The 16885-nt window shown below is 40.1% G+C and overlaps 1 protein-coding gene across 3 annotated transcripts in view; it reads left to right on the top strand.

Moving 5' to 3' along the window:
• Positions 1-1669: 1669 nt before the first annotated feature.
• LARP4B (La ribonucleoprotein 4B) overlaps positions 1670-16885 on the top strand; it is a 78819-nt gene continuing 63603 nt past the window's right edge. Inside the window, exons 1-4 of one of the 3 annotated variants that reach the window (XM_064371801.1) lie at positions 1670-2072; positions 4415-4495; positions 9793-9912; positions 11036-11095. In XM_064371801.1, the coding sequence (XP_064227871.1) occupies positions 9832-9912; positions 11036-11095 (141 nt within the window). In that variant the 5' untranslated portion in view covers positions 1670-2072; positions 4415-4495; positions 9793-9831. Of the gene's footprint in view, positions 2073-4414; positions 4496-9474; positions 9913-11035; positions 11096-16885 lie in introns of those variants that run through there. The other 2 variants (XM_021670717.2, XM_021670718.2) reach the window with 2 other exon arrangements.

The raw sequence follows: 16885 nt of genomic DNA, 5'->3' as shown, positions 1-16885 counted from the left end.
GGATGTATGATTTGCAAATGTTTTTTCCTGTTCTTTGGGTTATCTTTTCACTTTCTTTTCTTTCTTTCTTTTTTTTTTTTTTTTTTTTGCCTTTCTCTTTATTTTTTAAATCGTTTCCATTTTTCAATAGATGCTCGTTTGAAGGGGAAATTTTCACGGAGTATGTGTCCTAAGAACAGAGTTTCCCAACACAGCTAAGTAGCAGTAGCTTCCGCCACATACCTCGCGAACATAATAGGAACAACAACAACAACAACACTAAACTTGAAATAGGCCACAAGTTCGAGGCCAGCCTGAGCAACTGAGCAACATGGGTGGGAAGGCGAGCCCAGCTTAAAAGAGAAAATAATAATAATAATAATAAAAAGTCAGTCAGCTGATGGGGTACGCTGAGCCAGAGACCTCTGCCAGGACATGGATCTGGAAAGCCCTGTCAGTTCGCAAGCATGCATGCCTGTCACGTGGAAATCCCACCACGAAAGCCTCGGGAGGCTGAGGTGGAAGGATCAGCAGGTCAAGAGGTGAAGACCATCGTGGCCCACGTGGTGAAACCCTGTCTCTACTAAATATAGGAAAATTAGCCAGGCATGGTGTCATGCGCCTGTAGTCCCAGCTACTGTGGAGGCTGAGGCAGGAGAATCGTTTGAACCCGGGAGGCGGGGGTTGCGCCTGGGCAACAGAGAGAGAGAGACTCCGTCAAAAAAAAAAAAAAAAACAGGTGCACACGGCCATCACCAACGCTTTCTACACTATATAAAACCGTCATGGATCAGGCACGCCACCCTCAATGGGGCTTGTGGCACTGGAAAGATAAGGCAGGATCGTGAGATATGTGTGAAAATTGTGTTTGTTTGCAACGCCCGTACTATCAACTATGCGTCCAGACTGAAAATCAGGATGGGAAAGAAACGACAAATACGACCAGGCCTGTTCCATGTTCATGCTTGGCATCACAGCAGTCTGAAAGGCCGATGGGGGAGGATGGCTGGAGCGCAAAAGTTTGAGATCATCTCGAGCTGTCAGTCGATACCACCTACACCTGAGTCCAGGGAGGGGCAGTCGACGCTGCCGTGAGCCGCGATCATGAGGTCAGGGTGGGTCACGAAGTCGGGAGTTCGAGACCGGCCTGGTGAACGTGGTGAAACAGAGGGATACCCTGTCTCAGAAAAGAAGAAAAGAAACAAAAAATACACACAATAAAAAATAAATAAATAAATAAAACCCCGCAGCCATGGCCCCAGCGCCCGGGCCCCCTGGCCCCCCAGCGTTCCGGCCTCGGCCCCGGCCCCGGTCCCGACCCCCACCCCCACATAGAAAAAAAGAGAGGAAAAACAAAACACAGCGAAGACCTATCTGCCTCTCAGACCTGTGTAGGCAAACTGAAAGTGGGGCTGAAAACCAACTAGGAGAAGTTGGGCTCGGGCAGTCCCAGCTATGCGGAAAGGAGGGGGTGGGTCGAGGGGAAAGAGGCGCCGCGGCACACGTCCATAGGTCCAAGCCCTCATCGCTGTCCTCGTGGGACTGTCCCTGGCGGCCTGCTGGGGCAAACCCTGTCTCCACTAAACTAAATACAAAAATTGCCAGCTGCTAGGGAGACTGAGGCGTGAGAATCGCTTGAACCGAGGAGGTAAAGGTTGCAGTGAGCTGAGATCGCAGTAGGTTTTAAGAGTTTATATTAGAGCAGTGGTTCTCAAGCTTTTAGTCTAAGGACCTGTTTGTGCTGTTAAACATTACAGAAGACACCTACAAGCTTGAGTTCATGTGATTTGTCTCCATCTATGGTTTATCTCTATCTATATTTACTGTGTTAGATATCTAGAGTCAATAATATTAGAAATGCACATTTTTAATAATAAACCCATTAGGCAATGTAGATAACATTGTTTATGAAAGGTAACCGTACTTTGCCACAACAAAAAATAATTTAGTGGGAAGAGTGGCATTGTTTTTTCATGTTTTCTAAAACCTGACTTAATAGAATCTTGGCTGGATTCTTACCTGCTTTTGCGTTTCATCTTTTAGTAGGGTGTTATTTTGGTTGAAGTGTGTGAAGGAAATCTGGCCTCACACAGGTAATTTATTTTATTTTAGTAGTAGTTTCATATAAATGAATATTGAGTATTATTTGATGCTATACCAAAACTTCACTGTGCTTTTGTCAGGAGAGAATGAGAGTGAAAAAAGCAAAGAACATCTTTGGATTATTTTGAGAATAGTTTAACTTTGTGGCCCCACTGGAAGGGCTTCTGGGACTCTGAACTACGCCTAGACCACATGTTGAGAGCCATTGTCTTACTGAACAGGACTGAGCAGTGTAGTTTCACAAGAAAATTTGCCCACTGAATTGCACTTGATTTATCTATTTTGAAAAACAGCTGCAAATTGACTTAGATGCTTCTGCATTGGGCAGCAGTGCCCTTTCTGTAGGAAAGATGGTAGGGGACTCAGTGACTGGTGGAATCAGCAAGCTGGATGTTTTATTAAGATGTGTAATAAGAATAATATGTTATTTAAAAAACTGATACTCTGGGAGATGAAATGAAGTAAAAAACCTTATCACACATTGTTAGTCTTTTGGTATATTATCTTCTAGTTTCTTTTATTTTTAAGTACTTGCAAAGTTTGTTGTGTGAATTTTTTATAAATATATTACAACTTCAGTATCTACAGTTTTATGTCTTTTTTTTATCTTTATGCAGTCTGTGAATATTTTAAGTAATTGTAACATTGCATTAGTTTCTACTTTCTTTTTCTTGTTCTGTTCTTTTTTTTTTTTTTTTTGAGATGGAGTCTTGCTCTGTCCCAGGCTGGAGTGCAGTGGTGTGATCTCAGCTCACTGCAACCTTTACCTCCTGGGTTCAAGCGATTCTCATGCCTCAGCCTCCCTAGTAGCTGGCAATTTTTGTATTTATTTTAGTGGAGACAGGGTTTCACCAGCCTTGTTGGTCAGGCTGGTCTTGAATTCCTGACCTCATGTGACCTCCCCACCTTGGTATCCCAAAGTGTTGGGATTACAGGCATGAGCCTACTTCCTGTGTTTTTATTTCCTTTTTTTTTTTTTTTTTTTTTTGCTAAGCTGCCATTAACATTGTTGATAAATTTGTTTGCACAGTTAGTATTATTTCATTAATACAAATTTTAAATAGAAATAAGCATATGAAGTCTTAAGTGTGTAACAATAATATATCCAAGTTAGGTTTTCTTTTTTTTTTAAGACGGGAGTTTCGCTCTTGTTACCCAGGCTGGAGTGCAATGGCGCAATCTCGGCTCACCGCAACCTCCGCCTCCTGGGTCCAGGCAATTCTCCTGCCTCAGCCTCCTGAGTAGCTGGGATTACAGGCACACGCCACCATGCCCGGCTAATTTTTTGTATTTTTAGTAGAGACGGGGTTTCACCGTGTTGACCAGGATGGTCTCGATCTCTTGACCTTGTGATCCACCTACCTCGGCCTCCCAGAGTGCTGGGATTACAGGCGTGAGCCACCACGCCCGGCCCTCAAGTTGGGTTTTCTTTTACTTATTATTGTGTACAATTTTAAACATATAGAAGTAGAGCAGATGCTATAGGGATCCTCAATTTACCAGTTATCTAGTTTTAGCTACCGTCAGCTTGCCACCATTCATGTTTTTTTGTTTCTTCTCTCCCCTTAAATCTAAAAAAAATTATTGGCGTATTCTAAAGCAAATTCCAGATGTGTATCTTTATTCATGAGTCTTTTAGTTTCTATCTCTTAAAGACAAGATCTTTTAAAATAAATATCACAATACTGTGATTACAACTTAATAAAATTAATAGTAATTTTATCATGTCTTTATTACCTAGGCAACCTTCAAGTTTTCGTATGTAAAAAATGCCATTTTAAACCTCATTTATTTGACTCAGGATCCAAACACAGTTCTTATATTACATTGGGTAGTTTTGGTTAAGGCTTTTCAATTCTGTGGCAATAAAAAGAACTACTTTTAAGTATCTTTTATTTGGTATAGAAATGAGGTTATCTCTCTTGCCCACATTTTGGATTTAGATGATGGCTTTGTGCTGGTATGATTTAACATGTATTTCCCTAGAATTCCCTTTAAATTGGGAGTAAGATGTAGAGGTGTGATTAAATATAGGCTCTTTTTTTTGGCATAAGTGCTTTGTGGATGGTAGTCTTTGATCACATCAAAAATGCAATGCCTGGTGGCCGAGGTTTAATGATAATACTGAAAAATAGCTTCAGTCAGTGTCTCATTTAACCATTTGGAAACCTTTCATCAGTTCTTTACTTGATTAATTTTAGCAGGCATCAATGATTATTGACTTCATTATTGTATTTAATGTTGGGATATTTTGATTTTCTGATGCTGTCATTGACTCCGCATTGACTGTGGTTCTTGCCCTGATCAGCTTTTTGGTTATTTGGAAATGCAGGTCATCCACGAACAGCAGTTTGAATGATCGTTTTCCTTTAGTGATCTTTGGAATAATGAGTGGGTGTCCTACAATCCCAAGGTGAGCAGTGTGGTGGTGGTGGTAGCGCTCATGATTGCTGCTGACCTGTTTTCTGTTCATATTTCTTGATTCTAATGTCCCTTGCATGGCTTTTGGGAACCCCTCCCTTACTTTGCTTTGGCCTCCATGTCTTCCTGATGGGATCAGTTGTCTTCATGGCTTCCTTGCTTCACGTTAAGATGTCCTAGGTTCATCTCAAATTGAGGTACATTCTACAAAGTAATTAACTAGTACTCTGGAAAAGTATAGATGAATAAGGCAAGACTGAGGAACTGTTGCAGTATAAAGGAGACTCAACAGAAGGACAGCTAAGTGCACCATGAGGTCCAAGATCAGAGCCTAGAATGGGAAAAAGGACGTCAGTGGTAACAGTGGCGTATGTGTAATCATTACCCTAAATCTTGTTACAGACTAAATCTGAAGGGGTAACTTTCAGATTAGTTGTATTTCAAACTAAACGCAAATACAAGAGCCAGGGGACTTGCCAGTTTGGTTGCTAATCTATTAATATGTCTTTAGTTTCTGGATTTGATGGTTGTGTGAGAATTGATGTTTAATGGCATGTAGGTTTCTTTTACAACGGAATCCATCTGTTCTCTTCTAGAAAACCACCTCAGGGAGTAGGAGCTACTTACTCTCCTTGTATGTTACTTCAACATTGCCTGGAAGTATTTGCTCAGGTGTTTCAGAATCATCTGCGTAGTTTAAAAAAAATACAAACGTCTGAACTATAAAACTGCAAAATTACAATTTTCTCCAAAGATTTTTCAGTGCATCTGAGGACTGAGAACCAAGCACCTAGAATCTCAGTCCAGATGTTCCCTAAATCTGTGTCTTCTAAAATTTAGTCACATTCTGTTTTCAAGATTGTTTTGCGTCCTGATAACATTTATACTAGTACTTAATATATTTCTTTAAATTGATTTGCTTTTTTCGTAGTTTAATAAGAAGACGTTGGTACCACACAGGCTTAAAAAAAAGATACATGTACATTAAAATTAAGATGTATCTGTTAAAATTTAACATTTGTCATACATCCCATATTTTGGAAAACAGCAACCTCTGTGAAACATTTACTTCAACCATTTCTTCTCTGGTAGCTTACATTTCCAGCTCTGTTTTATAGCATTTAGGTGTTTTTGTGATTGATGATACACATTACACAATTGGATGAGATTGCCTTTGATCATCAGATTATTTCATTAACAATGTTTTTGAGAATTTGTCACAAGCAGATTATTGAGAATAGGGAGCGCCACTATACTGTGAAACACCTGTATGGTTACCTAGTAAGAGAAAAATAGTTTCACTTTTAAAGGTATTTTTCTGACAGTCTGATGTTTTCAGATGTTCCTAAAAAGATAATCTGGGTTAAATAAAAATGTTTATCTTGTTTGTGAAGCAGTGTAGCTTGCAGTGAAAAGAAGAAATGCCTTAAAGTCAGACCTAGATGTCTAGGAATCCTCATGATATGGATTTGTGAGAGTTACTCCTTACTGATTGAGTTATTTATTTTTAGTGAGACAGAGTCTCACTCATTCTCTTAGGCTAGAGTATAATTAGGCGTGATCTTGGCTCACTGCAACCTCCGCCTCCTGGCTTCAAGTGATTTTCTCCTGCCTCAGCCTCACGAGTAGCTGGGATTACAGGTGTGCGCAACCATGCCTGGCTAATTTTTGTATTTTTAGTAGATATGGGGTTTTACCACGTTGACCAGGCTGGTCTTAAACTCCTGACCTCAGGTGATCTGCCGCTGCGGCCTCCCAAAGTGCTGATGATCCAGTTACTTCTTAGGTTGTTTGAGAAGATTGAATGAAATGTTATATGTGAAGTTTAGTGGCTAGACATTGGGTTGAGTATATGCTTCATGAAGAACCACTTTGAAAAACGTGATTTCTTTCAATGTCATTTCAACCTTGTGAGAAAGAAGTCAATTCCTGGCCAGGACCACTGTCTGTTTGGAGTTTGCACGTTCTCCACATGTCTATATGGTTTTTTTTGTGTATTGCAGTTTCCTCCCACATTGCAAAGGTACACACCTTTGGGTGGATTTGCGTGTCTGCCTGGTCGCAGTCTGAGTGTGGGTGTGTATGTGAGTGACCCTGTGTTGGGATGGCATCCTGTCGGGGCTGGTTCCCATCTTGCTCCTTGAGCTGCTGAGATAGGCTCTGGCCACCTGTCACACTGAATTGGAATAAGCAGGTTGGGAAATGAATGAATGCATATAAATTATTGTCAACAAAAATTCATAAAGTCTACTATAATAATAGAAAGGCACAACAAATAAAGTGCTCAGCAAGCCTGCCCTATTGTCATTAGTTTGTTTTTTAACTGCTTAATGGTAGGAATATTCTTTTTTTATTTTTTTGAGACAGGGTCTTGTTCTGTTTCCCAGGCTTGGAGTGCAGTGGTGCGATCTGGGCTTACTGCAACCTCCACTTCCTGGGCTTAGGTAATCCTCCTATCCCAGCCTCCCAAGTAGCTGGGACTACAGGCGCATGCCACCACACCCAGCTAATTTTTGTGTTTTGTATAGAGATGGGTGTTGCTATGTTGCCCAGGCTGGTCTCCAACTCTTGGGCTCAAGCATTCCGTCTGACTTAGCCTCCCAGAGTGCTGGGATTATAGGTGTGAGCCACTGGGCTCTGCCGTAATAGTCTTAGAATTTTTACTTTGCAAACATTTATTCCTTGATTGGTTAAATCCAGTGGTGGTTACACCACCACTATAACCACTGTCACTTTCCGACTCACCAGAAATTACATACATAATTGTCTTTCTTGTTAATCTCTTAAAAATGTGTATGGCTCATATTTATTGCCATTTTAAATATTAGAAGGAGTTTTGGGTCTATATTTAGAAGTTTGGTGATGTTTTTATGACTGGAAATATGCTCTAAGAACTTAACTTTTGTTTGTGCATATGGTAAAATTGATTTTGCTACACATCTTTCACTTGAAGTCAGTTTCCAAGAACCTATTGATGATGTTAAGTGAGGACAGTTAAATATATATAAATTTGGCATTCATCAACAACTTTTTATTTCTGGAGTTCTATTAACTTTGTAGAGAGAGAGAGAGAGAGAGAGAGAGTGTGTGTGTGTGTGTGTGTGTGTGTGTGTGTGTGTTTCAGATGGAATCTTGCTCTGTCACCCAGGCTAGAGTGCAGTGGTGTGATCTTCAGCTCACTGCAACCTCTGCCTCTCAAGTTCAAACGGTTCTACTGCCTCAGCTTCCTGAGTAGCTGGGACTACAGGCATGTGCCACCAGGCCCAGCTGATTTTTGTATTTTTAGTATAGATGGGGTTTCGCCATTTTTGCCAGCTGGTCTTGAACTCCTGTTCTCAGATGATCTGCCTGCCTCGGCCTCACAAAGTGCTGGGATTATAGGCATGAGCCAACTGCGCGTGGCCTGTTTTTTGTTAAGACAGAGTTTTGTTCTGTCGCCGAGGCAGAAGTGCAGTGATGTGATCTCAGCTCACTGCAACCTCTCTGCTTCATGGTTCATGCGATTCTGGTTTCTCAGCCTTCGAGTAGCTGGGAGTATGTAGTCATATGCTACCATGCCTGGCTAATTTTTGTATTTTTAGTAGAGGCTGGGTTTCACAGTGTTGACCAGGCTGGTCTTGGACTCCTGGTCTCAAAGGGCTGGGATTACAGGTGTGAGCCTCCACGCCTGGCCAGTTTTCTGTTTGTTTGTTTGTTTTTAGATGGAGTTTATGTTGCCTGGGTTGGAGTGCAGTGGTGTGATCTCAGCTCACTGCAATCTCTGGGTTCAAGTGATTCTCCTGCCTCAGCCTCCTCAGTAGCTGGGACTACAGGTGCCTGCCACCATTTCCAGCTAACATTGAAATGTTTTGTAGAGACGGGGTTTCACCATGTTGGCTCTTGACCTCAGGTGATCTGCCTGCTTTGGGCTCTCAAGTTGCTGGGATTATAGGTGTGAGCCATTCTGCCAGGCTTTTTTTTTTTTTTTTAAATTGTGTATATATAAGTCATATAGCATGATGTTTTGATATACATAATGAAGTGGTTACTGGAGTCCAGCCCATTAATATAGCCATCATGTCATATAGTTACCCTTCTTTCGTGTTGGTAAGAGCCCCTAAAATACACTCTCAGCAAGTTTCTGGTGTATAATGCAATATTACAACTCTAGGCCTCACGTTGTACATTAGGTCTCTAGACTTACTCATCCAAAATATCTGTAACTTGGTAACCTTTGACATTGATCTCCTCATTTCCTCCCTACCTTCTAGCCTCCTGGTCGTCACCATTTTATTCTCTGTTTCTGTGTATTTGACTTTTTAAGATATTAGATTTCACATATGAGTGAGATCGTGCAGTATTTGTTTCTGTACTGGCTTATTTCACTTGGCATAATGTCCTTCAGGTTCTCCCATGTTATAGCATACAATGAGGTTTTCTTCTTTTTAAAGACTGAATAATACTTCATTCCATAGTATATACAGACATATACACATCACAATTTCTATATCCATTTGTCCATTGATGGACAAGTAGGTGGTTTATAAATCTTGACTATTGTGAATAATACTGCAGTCAACATGGGAGTGCAGTTATTCTTATGAGGTAGCAATTTCATTGCCTTTGAATATATACTCAGAAAGGATCATATGGTAGTTCTATTTTTAAATTTTTGAGCAACCTACATACTATTTTCATAATGGCTGTACCAATTTATATCCCCACCAACAGTGCACAAAGGTTCTGTTTCTTTGACGACCTTGTTACCTCTTGTCTTACTGATAATAGCCATTCTGACAGTTGTGAGGTGAAATATCATTGTGGTTTAGTTCTGCGTTTTCCTGGTAATTAGTGATGCTGGGCACCTTTTTTGTATTTCTATTGCCATTTTTATGTCGTCTTGGGAAAAATGCCTATTCATGCCTTTGGCCATTTTTAAATCAGGTTATCTTTTTTTTTTTTTCCTCTCGAGTGATATGAGGTCCTTATAGATCTTAGATATTAATCCCTTAATTTTCTGTGTTTTAAAAGAATTGAGTTTCCAGGCACAGACGGGTTTTTTGTGTTAGTGCATGGTTTTCCAGTTTTCCAGTGTGGTCTCACCAAAATGGTGTGAGGAAGAAACTTATTTATTTAAAAAATTAAGTATCACTTCTTGGTGAGTAAGGTATACATAGCGGCAGATTTCTTTAAACTTTTTTGAATTAAGAGGGATAAACATATGTCCTGGAAAACTTGAGGATTTTAATTTTATTTAAAGAGTCAACATACTGTGCCCTTCAAATGACTAATGTCTTTGCCATTTTACAGCATCCTGAGGTTAGCATTAAACTTGTCCCAGTGGAGCCCATGACTTCTGATCAGGACGCTAAGGTTGTGGCTGAACCGCAGACGCAGAGAGTCCAGGAGGGCAAGGACAGCTCTCATCTGGTGGGTGCTGTCTAATGGGGTGATGGGGAGTCCATTGCTTTTTTTGATAAAGGATTTTATATTGGATTTAGTAAGAGACTCTAAACAGAAACACTGGCACCTCTTAGGATCTGCATATAGATATTAGAGTCTATAGGGGAGAACAGATTTCTTACCCATCTGAGGATCATGGCTGAGACCCCTGTAACAAAAGATAGATGAACAAGAGAAAAGCATACACATTTATTTAATAATAAGTTGTATATGACATGGGAACCTCCAGAAAGGAAGAACCAAAGAAATAGGGAAAACTGTATGTTTTTGCTAAGTCTGATGCAGTTGTTGATAGTTGTTGAGAAGCATGATTGCACAAAAGGGATGTGACCTAGAGGTAATAAACTGGAGGAACTTAGGAAGGCTGTGTGTTCAGGTTTTTCTTGACATCCCTGTGTGATATTCCTCCTGGTACAAAGCAAAGCCCCTCCGGAAGGGTCTCCAGGGGAATATCAGCTGTGTTTTATGGCCTGCTTCAAGGAAAAAGGGTAAGGAGAATTCTTTCTAGTTTCCATGGCCTGATTCTGCTGTTTCCTCAAATGTCAATGTGCCATATTTTTGGGGGGGCAAGTCCTGAGCCTCATCAGTCTGAAAAATGTATTGGTAGCTTAGTAGAGGAAACTATAAGTAGTAGGTGGTAACAACAACAAATTTGTTAACAGCTGTAGATGCTTAAAGCCTTTTATTTTTTAAATCAAATAAATGCAGTGATTTGTAAATACTTTGATAACATAGTTATTGTGGTAGAATGTATTTAAAGAGTTCGGTTTTAATATAAATTTTTTTGACTATTTTTCTTCATTTAAAAATTTTATGTCGAGCAGTAATATTTAAAGTTCCAAAAACAGCTTTGAGAAAAGTTGCTTTTCTTAGTTTTCCCCATTGAAACTGCAAAGAACTTTACCTGTGATGTTCATTCAGAATTTAAAAATTTTAAGACTCCTACATTCTGAATATCTTATGAATTCATGAATTTTCATGTAAAATGTGCATTTCTTGGTGGGTTTAGTTTTGCCTAATTACTGTTGGTTGAAAATGTTTTTGTTTTTTCAACATTGTACTGATGTTGTGTTTGTTTTCAATTTTACAGATGAATGGTCCTATATCTCAAACCACTTCTCAGACAAGTTCCATCCCACCTTTGAGTCAGGTAATTCAGTTTTGAGATTAATCAAAGATTGTTTAATCACAGTCAAAGCTCAGGGATAACTTCCTTAAGAAAAATGTGTATTGTGACAAAAATTCGAAAATGTAGATATTTCTCAAAAAGTTGTGGTAGGGGATCCATTCATCACCACACCCCCAGGGTACAGTAGCTGTCAATACTGTATCTCTTTTCTAAATTCTGTGTGTGCCTGTTTGGTGTCCAGTTCTGCAGACAACAGTGTACCACATAGATTAATTTGTTGTCAAATATTCATCACAAAATTTTCATGTGTCATTGATAATCTGTTATATGTATATGGTCAGCTTTACATTTTGGTAGCTTGTGTTCCTTAAACCACATAAATTGAATAGTAAGCTTTTTTTTTTTTTGAGACGGAGTCTTGCTCTCTCTGTCACCCAGGCTGGAGTGCAGTGGCGCAGTCTCGGCTCACTGCTACCTCCGCCACCTGGGTTCATACGATTCTCCTATTTCAGCCTCCCGAGTAGCTGGGATTACAGGTGCACACCATACACCTGGCTTATTTTTTTTGTATTTTTAGTAGAGATGGGGTTTCAACCTGTTGGCCAGGATGGTCTCTATCTCCTGACTTTGTGATCTGCCCACTTCGGCCTCCCCTCCTGCTGGGATTACAGGCGTGAGCCACGGCACCCAGCCTGAATAGTAAGCTTTTACTCGGAAAATTTGTTTCACATTTTAGCTGTGATGAATAAAGAAGTGGAAATTCATTGGTTTTTAAATCCTGCCTTTCATCATTTGCATATGTACAGTGCTTCAGAGAACTACTACTTGAAATTCAGTTTGATCTAAGGATCTTATAAATTGTATAAAATTTAAAAAGTAAATTTTTAAGTAAAAAAATAAAAATTACAATAAATCTCATTTATTCCCCCCATTGTAGCAGTTCATGTAGGAATTAAAGGAGGAGTTGGATTGTTTATCTAATTCTGTTTTTAGATAGAATTGAGGTCTCACTATTTTGCCCAGGCTACTCTCCAACTCCTGAGCTCAAGTGATATTCCCGCCTTTGCCTCCCAAAGTGCTAGGATTACAGCGTGAGCCACCATGCCCAGCCAGCTTTTAACAGAGAAGAATGTTTAAAGAACAAAAGATACCTTCCAAATTATTATATTTTATAATTTTATTATTTATGTAGACTTTTGTGTATTCTGTTTTACATTGATTTTTACAAAATGAATTTTAAAGTCATTTTAAATCCAAATATGAGACCTTTGGTAGTCTAAGATGCAAATTACATAAGACATAAATTAGATATCCCTTGAATATAAATCTTTAAGAGATTTTGTTTCGACAAGTTCTATCCTCCCCATGGTTGACTTGCAGCACCATATAATATTCAGACATCTTAAGAAACCTGTTGCAGGCATTGCTATGAGTATTTTCTAATTAGCATTGTTTGTAGTGCACCTAAAGGTGGGGACAGTTACATGCTTCATAGTTGACCAGGAGTTTGCACTGGCTTAGTGATTAGGTGTCAGTGCTCAGTAGTCTCCAGTTGTTATGGGCAGGTGAATATATTTAGCAGTCAGGGTTGAGGAACCAGGCTGTTTACAGTTTAGCCTTTACATTAGAGTTGAGTAGGAAGAGACTTGCAAGAGAGATACCCAAAGAAATACCTGAATAATTCAGGAGCAGGTTTGCATTTATCCACTGGTACTATTTAGTTGTATTTATTATACAGTTTCCTGCCCCCTTCACAAAAATTTATTGGGCTAGTAACTATTTACAGGGTTAGCCAAAGAACACAGAAAAGCAATCTTTATTAGACTGTAAGAATACAGTTTCCCTGTTTAGTATTAGAACAGTGTATTATAATGAGTGATGTGATTGTCAGAATTACTTACATTTGTGTACATATGTTTTCTCCACTAAACTTCTGGTTCTGTGTTCTGTTCATTAAAAGTAAAACTTTAATATTAAAGTGTAACTTGTATTCTGTAAAATTCATGCATTTAAAGTATGCCATTGAATTACTTTTAGTAGATTTATTGAGTTGCGCAACCATCACCATAATGTAGTCTTAGAACTTTTCCCCCAGCCTTGGGCAGCCACAGACATGCTCTATGTCTCTGAGTCTGTTCCCTTCTGTGGCCAGCTCAATGCATTCTGTCTGGTAGGCAGGCAGCTAGTATTGCCTGCATAAAATTTGAGTAGCAATTCGACAAAACTGAGTGCAAGTGATAACAATCACTAAGACATTTTCTGTGGAGAGGTTGTTGAGATGAGTGTGGGATACACATCTTCAAGGAGCCCTAACACAGCATGACCACGTTGTGCGTGAGCCTTAGGTAGCTACAGGCTGAGCATATACCTGGAGGTGGGAGGCTCTGAGACCTAGGCGAGTCTAGAAGATGCACTTTTTATCTTGCCCCTAGTCAAGGAAGGTCATTTTTGAATGTTCTCGCCTTGATGTAATAAGGATCTACTGATTTTGAAGTATATGACACGAATAGTTATGATCACAGTACTTTGCTTTAAGTTTCCCTGAGTTCTAGGCAGGGACAGTGATGAAACTCTGTAGTCCTTCAATATTTCAGAAACTGGAAGGAAACTAGTACTGGGAGTATCAGAGGGTTGGGAGGAAAGGCAGAGGACAGTGTGGGGTGGAGGCAGAAAGGCTGACTCGTGAAGTGTAGTAAGGTGGATTCGGTACAAAGTGAGGGGTCAGTTGGGACCTTAGCAACAGTATTTCCTGGGACTGGTATGAGCAAAAGCCAGATTGCAGTGGGCAAGAGACAGCAGTGGTAGACACAACTTGGACAATGACGTGCCTCCTAAGAACTTGGCTTTGAAGGTAAGGCGATGGATAGTGAGAGGGGATTGAAAGGGTTTCGAGGGTATGTATGATGAAGAGTGACTACTGGCAGTGGGCCACTGTGATGGGTTCTTCTTGAGGAAGAAAAAATATCTAACCACTGGCATTCAGCAACAGTGTTGTTTAGTTAAAGGTTCTTTACCTTCCCTGTTAGGGTCACAAACTTCATATGTAGCAAACCTCATTCTTGGTGGTTTTTTGCCCCTCTTGAAGCCCACTCAGGGACTCCAGTTCTTACTCCTGCATATGACCTGCCAAGCAGCTACTTTTCCCTTGGAGATACTGCATCATCCTTGAATTCATTTTCTATTGGAATGATCCTGTTGTGTTTTTTCATAAATCAGCAGCAGGTTTGAGAGAGGAATATGAATGAATGATGATGTTTAAGGGACAGGTAATATTAGGTAGAAGTGTTTATGTGAAATTACCTCCTCTGAAGAAGGATGCGAAGCCATATCAAGTCTTTTCTATAATCATAGTGTGAAACTGGAAAGCTGAAATTGGAACTCTAACACGTCCTCATACTAAACTCTATATACAGTTCAGCAAAACATCTGTGTCAGAATGATTTTTTTTTTTTTTTTTTTTTGAGATAGTCTCACTCCATCACCCAGGCTGCCTGTAGTGCAGTGGCACTATCTCTGCTCACTGCAGCCTCCTCCTCCCGGGTTCAAGCGATTCTTGTGCCTCAGCCTCCTGTGTAGCTGGAATTATATGCATGCACCACCATGCTTGTCTAATTTTTGTATTTTTAGTAGAGATGGGGTTTTGCCGTGTTGCCCAGACTGGTCTCAAACTCTGGCCTCAAGTGATCCGCCTGCCTCAGCTTTCCAAAGTGCTGGGATTACAGGCGTGAGCCACTGTGCCCATCCCAGAATCTTTTTTTTTTTCTTCTTAAACTCTTTTACTGCCTCAACTGCCTCCTCTTCAGTCGCTTTTGCCTGAAAATCACCTTTTCCTTTTGATGACACAGCTTCTGAATGAATAATTACTACTTAGCAATTCAAATTAATTATAGCAGGCCTATATTTTGAATAAGAGTCAGCTAGCAATCAGAAAACTTGAATTTCTGTAAACATATCCAACTCTTGTGTTTGTATAAATGACATGTGGCTGCTCTTAGCATGTTATCTCGCAGGTTAAGCCTTTTGGCAGACTGTTGCCACCTTGTCAGTCTGTTTTAAGAAAAGACTTGGCTGGGTGCAGTGGCTCACACCTATAAATCCCAGCTGTTTGGGAGGCCAAGGTGGGAGGATTTCTTGAGCCCAGGAGTTCAAGACTCTGTATTTACAAAAAAAAAACCCAGGCATGGTGGTACTTGCCTGTTGTCTGGGCTACTCAGGTGGCTGATGGGGGAGAATTGCTTGAGCTTAGGAGGTTAAGGCTGCAGTGAGCTGTGATTGCACCACTGCACTTCAGCCTGGGTGACTGAGGAAGACCCTGTCTCTAAAAAAAAATTAAAAAAAACCAAAGACCTAAGAACTTTCCTTAAGGATGTCGATACATTTTCCTGTCTTAGAAATACGTTTGTTACTATACCAGAAAGTGTAAAGCTGCCTTTATATCAGAATGATTTAGTTACAAAACAATCCGATTCTTCTCCAGTTACCCCCAGAGTGTATGCACGGTTCTTGGTCTCTTGGTAACTTCTTAGAACTTGCCCCAGGATGACGGATACTCTTTGACCAGATGCCATCTTTTCCTCTTAGAATATATTCGTGCTGAGAAGGCTAGTAGATCCTTTTTAATGTAGAAAATTTCTTTTTGATGAGATAGCATTGTAGCATTTTGATTGTAGCGTTTTGATCATTTGCTGAAGGAATGCTTTCTATAACACATACCCCTGATCTTTTTAGTTCCAAGGCATATTTAAAAATAGAGGGATTTCTTCATTCCCTGTTTGGCTTCCTATTCTTAGTTTTATCCTTGTGTAAATGAGTTACATGCTGCTAAAACTTCTCTTGTTGTAGATGTATTGTAATAGCAGTCTTTCAAGGCACAGGGATCAGTAAAAACATCTTTCAACTTAGAACATTTTGTAATTCCTTTAAAAAAATTAGTAATTTTACTGCTTAGTATTTGCATCGTTTAGAATATGACAAACTGTTTTGCAAATTCTTTCATTTTAGGATTCAGTTTAATTTCTATTAAGGCATTTTGTTCAATAGCAGATTTACAAATCTACTTCGTGTGGCAGTACTGTGTAAACTGTTGTACTGAGAGAATAGTCAAATCACTGGGAGGAAGTGACAGATGTATCAGAGTTCTCTGCCTGGCACCTGGCTACCTACATAGGCACCAGTGTTCTTACATGTACAAATAGCTACATGCACAGATCATAAAAGTACAACTCAGTGTTTTTCTGCAAAATAAACACATGTAGGTAATCCACTGCCAAGATCCTGAAACAGTCCTGTGAGTTTTTGGCAGCAATTTGAAGACATGTCACAATTATAGAAATTGTGAAAATAGTAGAAATGTGTATCTTCAAATCAGGGAACTTTTGTAGATAAGATACTTGAGGCCGGGTGCAGTGGCTCACGCCTGTAATCCCACCACTTTGGGAAGCCAAGAAGGGTAGTCACAAGGTCAGGAGATCAAGACTATCCTGGCCAACATGGTGAAAGCCTGTCACTACTAAAAATACGACAAAATTAGCTGGACGTGGTGGCACGTGCCTGTAATCGCAGCCACTCAGGAGGCTGAGACAGGAGAATTGCTGGAACCAGGTAGTTGGAGGTTGCCATGAGCCAAGATCCCATTGTACTCCAGCCTGGAGACAGAGGGAGACTCCATCTTACCAAAAGAAAAAAGAAAAAGAGATACTTGAGAGAGTCATGCAGTGGTGTCAAAGCTTCTGAGATGATTGGGCTGTTTGATTCTTTGTTTGGAGTTCTGATCTCATCAAGCCAGTGCTTCTTACCTAGACAGCTGCAGTC

The sequence above is a fragment of the Aotus nancymaae genome, unplaced genomic scaffold, assembly GCF_030222135.1.
Source record: "Aotus nancymaae isolate 86718 unplaced genomic scaffold, 86718_ANA_hifiasm-v0.15.2.pri h1tg000173l, whole genome shotgun sequence".
Classification (NCBI taxonomy): Eukaryota; Metazoa; Chordata; class Mammalia; order Primates; family Aotidae; genus Aotus; species Aotus nancymaae.
This window is presented reverse-complemented; position numbering and strand designations above follow the sequence as displayed.